At 31.1% G+C, this 12,637-nt stretch overlaps 2 protein-coding genes across 2 annotated transcripts; both read right to left on the reverse strand.

Annotated features, from left to right (window-relative positions):
* Positions 1-1,199: 1,199 nt before the first annotated feature.
* LOC136088347 (zinc finger MYM-type protein 1-like) lies at positions 1,200-10,586 on the reverse strand. The gene is made up of 3 exons (XM_065812045.1): positions 10,574-10,586; positions 8,764-9,107; positions 1,200-3,893 (listed from the first exon to the last, which is right to left on the reverse strand). The coding sequence occupies exons 1-3, from the start codon at positions 10,584-10,586 to the stop codon at positions 1,200-1,202; spliced, it is 3,051 nt and encodes a 1,016-aa protein (XP_065668117.1).
* A 52-nt stretch (positions 10,587-10,638) lies between these two features.
* LOC136088348 (52 kDa repressor of the inhibitor of the protein kinase-like) lies at positions 10,639-11,667 on the reverse strand. The gene has a single exon (XM_065812046.1). It carries the CDS (start codon positions 11,665-11,667, stop codon positions 10,639-10,641), a length of 1,029 nt encoding a protein of 342 aa, XP_065668118.1.
* Positions 11,668-12,637: the final 970 nt, after the last annotated feature.

Consider the following 12,637-nt stretch of genomic DNA (forward strand, 5'->3'; position numbering starts at 1 on the left):
TCACTGGTCTGTAGTAGACTAAGCCAAAGTTATTTTTAGCGACGGATCCAATTTTGATGTGATAAATTGTCAAGATTATTCATCAAGAGGCTGGTGAAAAGTTCAAAGAGTGTTTTTGTGTAAAAAGGATGCAAGGCGGAGGAGGATTAGTTGGAATATGGGGATGCTTCTCCCATAAAGCATAAAGGAATAGGGTCATACAACATTTATAACGTCAGAACTAATCATTACAACTACAAAGAGATCCTGGAAAGTAAACTTTTGCCAACAGCCAGAGTTTTTTACGGAAGACGACAACAATGGATTTTTCAGCACGATGACACTATGGCTCACACATATATACATATTATATAAATTTATCTATATATTTACATATATAGATAAATTTGATTCAGCATTTTAACGAATTTGGGAATTCGTCTAAATATTTCCTAATCTCACCACTCCCTCCTCCCGCACCCCCTCCCAACCCAAGCCGAGAATAAAATGTGTTTGTGGGGTCTTTTTACTTTCTTCTTTCCTTGTCTACTCCAAATAAAAAATACTGTAACATTTATCTAAGATATATATGAAATCAACATTAAATTAAAAATTAAAATGGCTTTACAATGACACGGCAAATGAAACGTTGATTATTAGGAATTGTATATTTTCATATTATTTTAATCAGTATATATTAATTATCATTAGGAATTATAAATTTGGTTTTATTTTAACCCTAATATATCGTTATCTTTGTTAATTAAATTTTTCGTTCCTGTTTGTTATAATCATAAAACATTATTTGTATTCAACTTATATATCACCAGGGTTTTTAAAAAAAATAGTAGATAGGTAAAAAAAGATTTTAGTCGATGCCAATATGAAAAAAAAAATAGTTGATGTGATCACCTTATTCAGTTGATACAAACTACCAAACAGAAAAAGAAAAACAATAACTAAAAGACTTACCCTAATCAGGCCCGGTTCTAACAGTTTTCTATGTGTAGGTGAGATGCAAATTTGCCGCCGCAAAAATTAAAAATGCAATAATTTCCAATTTGAAGGAAAATAGAAAAACACTGAAAATCAAACTTTAATATACTTTTATTTTATTACAAAAAATTACACAAAAACAAAGTAAATAAAAAAACTAAATTTATACAAAAATAAAAAACAAAACAAATTCCATTCATGAAAAAATAAAAAACAAATCGTAATTAAAAGTGAATTTTCCTAGCTTTTAATTCTGCGAAATCTTTAACCAAATCTTCTTTGTCCAAATGATCAGCAATTTCTTTCTCGATGGAAATCGTAGCTAGACCAACTAAACGATCTTGACACATTTGTGATCTGAAATAGGATTTTATTATTTTCAGCTTTGAAAAGCTTCTTTCAGCACTAGCAACTGTGACTGGTAACGTTAGTAGTATGCGAAGAGCTATCGAAAGGTTTGGGAATACTTCGACAACATTAGATGTGTAAATACATTTTAATACACTTTTTGGATCGCTATTGGAAGTATCAAGTCGTCTCCCAATAACTTTAATTTTATACCAAAATTCGACCCCGTTGATATCCGATTGGCCATCAGACATAAGCGCTAACTGCAAGTCCTTACAGTGTTTCAATAACTCATCATCCGTAAAGTGTTTGCTGCCGATATTGTAAAGAAACCCAAATAACTCGTTATATTCCGATAATTGCGTAAATCTTTCATTTATTGCTTGAATTGCGATGTCCAATATTCGATTGAAAAAAGATACTCTGAAGTTTTGTTCTGGTGATACTATCGGTTCATCACGACCTTCGTATAGGAATTGTCTACTCTTTCTGCGTACGCGTACGGGATCATCCACATCAAATCCTTCAAAAATTTCTAGTTCAACTGCCAATTTTTTTGCATTTTCAACCATTGCGGCAAATGCTTCATCACAGCGATAATCGCATAGGAAAGATTTGGTAGCGTTTAAATGCTCTAGAGCAAGCGACAAGTCTAAAGCCTGTGATTGGAGCATTTTGCTGTCAATATTAATTTGGAATAAAATGTCATACCACAATACCAAGGAGCAAACAAATTTGAAATTTGAAATATTTCTGGCTATTCCCTTAGCCTCTGCGCGACTCTTGACTTGTGGTGCAGTAGTTAATGTATTGTCTTCTGCGATTTCAATTAGTGCATCGTAAACTCCACTAATCTGAAATCGAAGTGCCCGTACGGCATCGACCCTGCTTTCCCAACGAGTGGCACTTAACGGTTTTATAGTCAGATCGCTTAGGTGGTTTAATAATATAGTCCAACGGTGAGTTGATGCTGAGAAAAAGTTATAAATGCCTTGAATTAAATCAAAGAATTGTTGTATGGAGGCGACAGCCTCCATACAACAATTAGCTGCATCGTTCAATACCAAGTTGAGCGAGTTGGCACTACAAGGCACGAAAAAAGCTCGAGGATTTAGTTGACGAATTCTGGCTTGCACACCATTATATTTTCCGCGCATGTTGGCTCCATTATCGTACCCTTGTCCCCTCATGTCATCAAGATTTACGCCTAATTCCTGCAACTTATCGATAACAACTTTTGTCATATTTGCTCCCGTTGTGTCTTGTAATTCAAGAAAAGTTACGAAGTGTTCAGAAACTACGACTTCAGCTGGTTTTTCCGAAGATGATTCAGTTGCACTGACAAACCTAAAAACAACTGTCATCTGCTCCATGTGGCTTATATCGGGGGTACAGTCTAAAATAAGTGAGTAGTACTTTGCTCGCTCTAGTTTTGCTAAGATGTGATTTTTGATTTTATTAGCAAGCAATTCAACGATTTCATTTTGAATAGTTTTTCCGAGATAGGTGGTGTGAATTTCACTTGTAGTTATTCGTTGAATATGTTTACTAATAATAGGATCATAATTTCCTAAGAATTCAATAAATTTAAGAAAATTTCCGTTATTCGGTTCGAAAAGCTTTTCACATGTTCCTCTTAATGCTAGATTTTGTCCAGCAAGAGTTCTAATTAACGTTATTATTCTTTCAAGAACTTGTCGCCAATGTTGAGTTTCAGATTGAATTATTTTCTGATTAATTTGATCAATCGTAGCCCCTGATTTAAGTCTCACCTCCAGATCTCTCCAATTTAGATATGCAGTAGTGTGGCCACTTGATGTTTCATGTCGTTTAATAATAACAGAAATATTTTTCCAATCTCGGCAGCCGTCATGCGATGACAGGGAGAATTTATTCGGTCTAAATATCTTACAGCAAAAGCAAAATACAGTGTCTTTCGTAATGGAGTACACCAACCAAGTGCGTTTAATTTTATCGCCATTAGACATTCGGCGATAAAAATGAAAGCTTGAAAATTTTCTACCTTGTTCATCTTCGGGAAATAAAGACGGCAATTTTTGAATTGGACCATACTTCATCAGCAATGCTTTAAATTTACCATCTATTATAGGCCATTTTGCCGGATCATTAAAATTAAGAGGCAAATCTTTATTGGTTTTGGGGTCTTCACCACTTTGATCTTCATTGTTTTCATTTTGTCCTATATCATCGACGTTCTGTACAACAACTTCACTTAAATTGGAGATGAATTCCACTTCATCAACATTTTCTGGTTCTTTAGCAGTTATATCATTTCCAGAATTTCTATATTCATTAACACTAACACTATCCGCATATTCTATTTCTCCACCGCTTTCGATTTCAATTTCAACTTCATTTTGGTTTGAAGTTGAAGCTACTATAGGTGCCAGTGCTTTTTCGCTTGATGATCTGCTCAAAAAGTGCAACAAAGCATTCTTCTGTTTGGCAGAATTTGCTTCACGTTGAAGCCTAATTTTCTTGTATTGTGACCCTGAAAAGCGCTGTCTCTTACCACGGTCCATTATATTGTATCGTTTAAAGAATTTAAACTTAAAAAAAATATAGCATTGATACATATACCTAAATTTTTATATTTAATAATAATAATAATAATAATAATAATAATAATAAGTTTATTCAAATACATGAAAAAGAAAACGAAAAAACAAACTTTAATTACTTACTTATAAAAATTATTGTTAGACAAATATTATTCAATTTATAAAAGGGTATAATAATTTTTTTTTTTTTCAAAGTTAAAGTTCGTTTAATAATACACTTTTATAACAATTTACAATAGATATCTCAAAGATAACTTCAATAAAATTTTTAAGAAAGTTTCTTAGGAATATTCTGGAACTTTAATTTGCTTTGTCAGCGTATTTTATGAACCAATAGAATTCGTTTGTTTGTATATTTGGCGGTTTGCTAACATCCATCCCTGAAAAAGAAAAAAGAAACTTTTTTTTACTGTTTCTTCTTCGCCAAGTCCCAAATGTAAAACATGTATACAAACAAACGCTTTTATTACTATATTATTTATTTGAAAAAATTAGTATGTATTAAAGTTCCCGTAAAATACAACGCCGCCTAAGCAAAAAATTTGTGGACAAATAGGAAATGCTATAATCTACAAAATCCATAACTTTAAATTATAAAAATGGAGTGAGTACGGAGAAGAACTTGGAAATTTTTAAAAAAAATAAAATAATTTCTTGTTACAAAAAAAAAATTAAAAAATTTTTTTTTTTTGGGAAAACACAAAATAAATTAAGAAAATGCCGCTCTAGAAAAGTGTCGCCGTCGGCTGTCGCCGACGTCGCCTACGCTTAAAACCGGGCCTAACCCTAATACTTGCATTGATCAAAATTTTGTAAAAATCTGACGCAAACGGTTTCTCAATATTTTGAAAAAGCTTATTTGACAAAGTACGTGTACTATTTGAATTAGACTTTGCAGTATGACTTAATAGGCAGGGCCGACAACATCCCCGCTTTCTTTCTAAAGGACCTTTTTTTTTTCAATTTTATGAGCACTTGGGAATACCACATTTGATGGGACTCCACAAAGCTAGTTTACACCCTGATTATACATATATATATATATATATATATATATATATATATATATATATATATATATATATATATATATGTAGATGAATATATATATATATATGTAGATGAATATATATATATATATATATATATATATATATATATATATATATATATATATATATATGTAGATGAATATATATATATATGTAGATGAATATATATATATATATATATATATATATATATATATATATATATATATATATATATATATATATATATATATGTAGATGAATATATATATATATATATATATATATATATATATATATATATATATATATATATATATATATATATATATATATATATGTATATATATATAGTGGCGGATTTACCATATGCGAGGCCATAGGCAAGTTTTCTATTATATTAGTTGAGTTTTTAATTCTTGTGTTCTATTGTGTTTTGGATATTTATTAGAACGTTACGAAGCAAAAAACGCACATAGGTTTTAAATGTACATTAAGTATTTTTTTTATTTTGGATGAAGATGCACTAATAAGACTACTCAAAATGCGATACCATTTATTTTTTTCGCAGATTTTAGGAGGATCGATTACATTGACTTAAAACTTAACCTTTCTGACTTTTAAAGACGCAAACTCATCAATTAAATCAGAACAGTCCAAGGACCGACTTATTTTATTGTACATTAAGTATTTTTTTTATTTTGGATGAAGATGCACTAATAAGACTACTCAAAATGCGATACCATTTAATTTTCGCAGATTTTAGGAGGATCGATTACATTGACTTAAAACTTAACCTTTCTGACTTTTAAAGACGCAAACTCATCAATTAAATCAGAACAGTCCAAGGACCGACTTATTTTATTTTCAATGGAAATTAAAGCTAATGCAGATAAGCAGTCTTGACCCATAGTGGAACGTAAATAGTTTTTTATGAGTTTTAATTTGGAAAATGACCTCTCTGCGCCTGCCACTGAAATAGGGGAAATAGTAAAATTCGTAGGACAATAAATAAATTTGGAAAAATTTCGATTAAAGATTTTGCCGTAATATAACTGCAAAATTTCCAGCGCATCTTTCGATTCCGGCGAAGCTTCTATTCTTAAAAATGTATTTATTTCCGAGTATAACTCTTCATGGTTCACGTCCTATTCTTCTGTACTAGGATTTCTCAGTGATATTTCTAAATTTTTACAATCATTCAACAATTCATTTGCATCTAAACTTCGCATTTTTTCGGTACGGGTTAAAAAACCTAATGTTTTGTTGTATGAATCAAGCATTTTGAATCTTTCATTTAAGCTTACTAATGCAACATCAATTATTGCATTAAAAAAACCTAGTTTATATTAAGACTTTCCATTTAGAGGTGTATCAGTTCCTTCATATTCAAAAAAATGTCGTTTTCGGCTAAGCCGCACTTGAGGGAATACTGGCTCAGTACCTAATTTTATAGCTATTTCTTCAGGTTTTTTAATAATCGCTTTAAAAATCGCATAAACTACTAAGAGCACCAAAAAAGAACGTCTGAACTATAAAAATTATAATTTAGAAGTGAAATGGAAAACAAATCATCTCTATTTTTACATCATTCATTACTTACATTATACCAAAAAATTGTAACTCGCACACAATCATAACATAACATTTTTTATACCAACAACAATCATACTATAGCTATAGCTATATAACAAACTATAACAAACGAGAAACTAAAAACAAAATTGTTGTCAGGAAAAATAAAAAGATCGTTAATGAAGACATTAAAGTGCTCACAAAAACAAAAATGGCATAGTGACGTCAAACAAATATAATACTACAGTAACCACAAATCTTTTCAATATAAAACCAAAAACGTACCAGGATTTTGTATATTAAAATGTACATAAAGTACTCAACTCATAAAATGCATAAAGACTCAAAGTCAGAAGAAAGGAACAAGCGTCCTCATGAAAACATTAATGTAAAATAATAAAAATAGTATGTAAATGTGATAAATTAGTAAAAGAAAAATCAGTCTTTGTTGCAAGTTCTGCAACGTCGAGTCTAATCAAAAGCCAGCGTAAGGAGTGAATATAAAAGCCACAACAATAATAAGGGAAGTGCCAGTCGTAAATCAAAGAACCCAAGATGGCTTTAACAGCAATGCAAGGAGAGTCTCCAACTTTAGACTTCACCAACTCACCAAGGATATTCCTTGGTGAGTTGGTGAAGTCTAAAGTTGGTGAAGTCTAAAGTAGGGAGGAGGCAGCCCCGCTTATGGGACTATTGTCAATAACTGTTAGCAAATGTAGCCATACTTCATCAAATCCACAATGGATAAAACACCTATACATGGAATAAACACTGATCTATGGCTCAAAGAGAAACCGCTACAACAAATACCCGGAACCAGCATAACATCCCATCACTGCTCAGATTATGTCTTGTGCAACAGTAAAAATGTAAAGACAATATTATATAAAATAAATAAACAAACAAACAAAAAGTCATTCAGTTAGGAGGATGGAAAAACAGAAAAAGCCTTTGAGACGTGTAGGTGTATATGGGCAAAGATATATTTGCCACCGTCATTGTCAATGTATATGAGACTAGAAACCGCATACTCTTTCATATGGTTGCTAGGCATTATGTATAACGCAAAAAAAATTTGCTACATACATAATAATAGATGTATATGTAAATTTGAATATTTTATAAAAATACTGTTTATAAAAATACTGTACGCATACATTATATTGAATTTTAATAAATGAGTTTCGTTGTTTATATTTATTGTACTAAGAAAATTATATATAATCTTGCTTTTTCTGTCAATTTTAAACATTTAAGTGCAGTTTTTCAAGATTTGCAATGGGTAAACCTCGTGGGACCCTTACGGAATACCCGGCAGGCATACCCATATGGGCCCCAGAGGAAAACCGCGGCCAAGATCTTGCGGGTTCCCGATGGGTTTCCCATATGGGTCCCAGTTGCAAACCCAAATGGGCTCCTTACGGTTTTAAAGTACGGGATTTGACTGGGACCCATACGGGATACCCGGCGGGCATACCCATATGGAAACCGCAACCAATATCCGGCGGGATACCGTCGATCTTCCCATACGGGTCCCAGTTGATAACCCGTATGGGCCCCGTGCGGTACCCGTATGTCAATGTTGGCTGGGGGTTTTTATAGGTTGAGCTATGCGACACGTCTATTTCCTATTTTTGGCATGAATTTCGTAAATCAACTTTTTTTTTTTTTTTTTAAACATCTTCGTTTCCAACAAGGCTGCAAGTAACCACTAATTAAAGTTGGAAGTTACTGGAAGAGAAAAGATGAAGATTGTAGAGCAAGATAACGATTGACAGACAACTTAAAATAGCAAATTATATGAATCAGGAAAGCAAGATGAAGGAAGAAAATTCCAAAGAACTGATGTTCGAGGAAAAAAAACTAGACGAATAAGCGTTTTTGAAACACATAGGAACAATCACAGAAAAAGGATGACACTTAATTGAATGACGAGTAACACGAGAATGAATTTTAGAAGATGGCACAAGAGACGCTAGCTCTTTAGAGCAGTGCCCATTATAGTATTTGTAGAAAAGAGAAAGAGAAGCAACATTACGACGATGTGATAATGGTTGGAGGTTGGCTGCAAGAGCAAGTCCAACTATGTTTAAAATGCGTTTTTGCACCTTGTCTAAAAGAGAAAGGGCATCATTAGAAGATCCACCCCCGATATGGCAACAGTATTCCATACAAGGCTGGATATGAGATTTATAGAGATAGAGAATAGAATCCGAAGTAAGAAAGTGTCGAGCTCAATAAAGAGATGCAACCTTAGCAGATGCTAACTTTGCAATTGACTTGATATATGATTTCCAAGAAAGATCGGAAGTAAGAGTTAATCCTAGAAGATGAAAAGTAGATGACTCATCGAGTACATCACCGTTTATAATTAGAGGAAGATCTAACTTATTGCGATAACGATTGGCTGAAAATAATTGAGTTTTATCTGTATTGAAGTTCACCAGCCACTGTGAGCCCCATGCTGTAGCAGAAGTGAGATCCTTTTCAAGCTCAAATGTCCCCTCCAAGCAATCAGAGGGTGTTGGTTTCTTATCACAACAAGAATAAATGATAGCATGATCAGCAAGCAATGCCACCTTAGATGTGAGAATATCTAAAAGATCGTTAATGTAAATTAAAAAGATTGTAGGGCCAACGATTGAACCTTAAAAATCCCCTGAAGTTACAGAATAAGAAGAAGAGTGCTGTCCATCGAAGACAACTTTGTTTGAATATCTATTGAAGACAAAAATGTGAGAATATCTAGATAAAATTTTAAATGAGGAAAGAAAATTTAACTAAAATAAAAAATATATTTTAAATGAGGAATTATATGTTAAAAAAATATGTTAAAAAGTTTGGCTACCATATATATATACAGATATATATTTATATATATATATATATATATATATATATAAATATATATATATATATATATATATATATATATATATATATATATATATATATATATATATATATATATATATATATATATATATATACATATATATATATATATATATATATATATATATATATATATATATATATATATATATATATATCAGGGGCGAATCCAGGAATAATATTGACTGTAGCAAAAGTAAAACCAGATATCCCCAGCAATAGAGGACTTTTTTTTTTTTTTTTTTTTTTTTTTTTAACAATTAAAAATTTTTTTTTTTTTGCTTCAACATTAATCTGGTGGGTATGGTAATCAAAGTTTAATATAAAAAATAACATCAGAGCTATTCTAAAAAAGAAGAACTGATGAAAAGTACGTGATTTAATACACGTTTATTGCATGGTCATTATTATTAATGATATAAACAATATAGCGGTGCTTTTTTTCTAAAACAAAAGGTGTCGGAACTCATCATTAGTATATCACAAAAAATTACGACAAAATTAACACTTTTAAGTCTTTTAAAAAAGTGAAGGAATGGCATTTGGTGCGTTGGAGGAGAAAAAACGCACTGCAATATTTTAACCGCAAAAACCTGTTTTGTAAGGTTACTAGTAAACAAATTATCCTTATCTTAATTGTATTCAACATCCTAAACTGTTGGCTAATGATCAATAAAGTAAAGTTCAAATCATGAAAATTTACTAAATTCAAACCATATTTCAACAGTAGGCAACTAAAACAAAATAATGGTAAAGAATAATACATTTCATAAAAAATAAAAAAACCTATAAACTTTTTTAACAAAACCTTATAGATAAATATCAAAAAAATTTCCTGTAAATATTTTACCAGTAATAAATAAAAATATCCTGTAAATATTCTATCAGTAATAAATAAAAATATCCTACATATATTTTCTCTTTATATATATATATATATATATATATATATATATATATATATATATATATATATATATATATATATATATATATATATGTATATATATATATATATATATATATATATATATATATATATATATATATATATATATATATATATATATATATATATATATATATATATATATATATATATATATATATATATGTAATCCATATAACTTATTAGCAAATGTATCTATTCATTGGAGTTCAATTTACTTTTAAATTCCATTTTTCGTAGAAATGCAGTCGCAAACTTTTCTACAACAATATTCAAATCAATTTCAATATCTCAATGAATGTGCAACATGGCAATGCCATTTAAGCGACCATCCCCCATAGTATTTTGCATGTACATGTTGCATAGATCTTTTGCATGTACATGTTGTGACTGGTAATGTGCAAAGGATTCGAAGTATAGTGGAAATATTGGGAAACGTATGGTCATCACATTTTTGTAGTGAATCTGAAATGGTTTTAGGAGCACTATCAGAGTGATTTTTCCAGTAAACTTCCCACATATCCAATTCAGCATAAAAATATCTTGGTTCTGGTAAATCGTTTTGGTATGTACAAACAAATTCTTTAACTTTTTTCCTCCAATCCTTATCAGAAATTAAATTTGATGGTATAATGGAGAAACTATCTAGCAATACTAAATTTTCTAAAGAAAATAAAGAATCTAGCTGTATTAGAATGTGATCAAGAAAAGGAATTGAACAAGTTATTCGACAATATTCACTTATATCATCTACTTCATGGTTATCACGTTGTGTTTGTTGACCACATGTTCTTGGTTTAGATGGCATTGTATTAGTAGTTGCAGCTATGCTAACGGCTTCTTCATACCATTCTGTGTGTGAAATATCAATAGAGATCCGAAGAGATTTAAAAGTATTCTTCAAATTTTCCACATCTTTACGAGCTTTTGAGAAATCTTGATCAACTTTTTGCAAAGTTTTTTTCAGTGGTCTTGTATAGTCTAACAACTTCCTAACTATGATTAAGGTGATGATAAACTTAAAAGAACAACATATTGCCACATATGCAGAAGCATCACCTCTGGATTTGTAGTTCCATGTCACATCTTCTTTGATACAAATAAACGATGCAACTATCGCTGGATATAATTCAATAAAGGCTTCAAGACCATCAGTTCTTTCAATCCACCTGGTTCTACAAACATTGATTGTCTTTTGAAAAGATGATGTTGGACATAGCTCACTAATTTTTGTAGATAGATCCTCTAACCTTTTTGGAGAATCATTAAAAAAATTCACCAAAAAGGAGACAATTTGAACATGATCCATCATATCTCGAATGGAAGGAATTGCACATGCTTTGGCAATACATAGATTAAGTTGATGGGAAAAGCAGTGGACGTATCTTTTAAAATTAATGCTGCGACACCACAAAGACGCCCTGCCATGTTACCAGCCCCATCGTAACCTTGTCCACGACAATAAGACATTTCCAGACCAAATTTATGTATACTTTTCTTGATCTTGGTTGATAAAGAAACTCCACTTAAGCCAGTATTGCAAGAAACAAATTTTAGAAAATCTTCCTTTACATTACAGAATTCATCCACATATCGAACAATTACAGCCATTTGCTCTGTTTGGCTAACATCTGAAGCTTCATCAACTCAAATAGAAAAAAACTTTGCTTTCTTTATTCTGTCTGTCAAAAGCGATCGAACAACATCTGCACAAATATCAACCAACTCATTCTGCACTGTCTTTGATCAATAAGTAGCATTTTTAGGACCATTTTTAAAATGGTCACTCAAGATCTTCTCACCATATAATGCCATCAGATCTAATAAGCATTGAAAATTACCAGTATTATTACATTGCTCAACCAGATGTTTGGCGTCGTCTCTGTGTCCTCTAAGCGGTATATTCTGCCTACAACAAAAAAGAATTGATATTGAAAACAAAATTTGTCTATTTCTAGAAATATTATCAGATGGAAACTTATTGAGTTGCAAATTATTTAGAATGGCTTTATTACTCATTGCTGCTTGAAAATCAAGCATTATCTGTATTGAGGTTTTATGCATTGGAGAAGTGTTATAATGTGATGGCATTCTTACATTTTCAACTGACCAAAGCCAATACGGAGATTTATAAAATAATTGAGTAGTTAAAGAGGCTTTTCCGAACAGAATACAAGAGATACAGAACAACCCATCATGATATTTTGAATAACACAACCATGAAATTTTTTTGAACCAAACAGGGTTACATTTACGACCATTAGTTTTGGGAAATATATAGT

This window comes from Hydra vulgaris, chromosome 12, assembly GCF_038396675.1.
Source record: "Hydra vulgaris chromosome 12, alternate assembly HydraT2T_AEP".
Lineage (NCBI taxonomy): Eukaryota > Metazoa > Cnidaria > Hydrozoa > Anthoathecata > Hydridae > Hydra > Hydra vulgaris.

Excerpts from the sequence above, each read along its gene's own strand:
- LOC136088347 (XM_065812045.1), bottom strand. Across the intron at positions 3,894-8,763 it reads CAAAGTTAGCATCTGCTAAG|TTTAAATTCTTTAAACGATA; the intron begins GTTGCATCTCTT and ends ATTTTTTTTAAG.
- LOC136088348 (XM_065812046.1), bottom strand. The coding sequence starts at position 11,667 with ATGATGGATCATGTTCAAATTGTCTCCTTTTTGGTGAATTTTTTTAAT.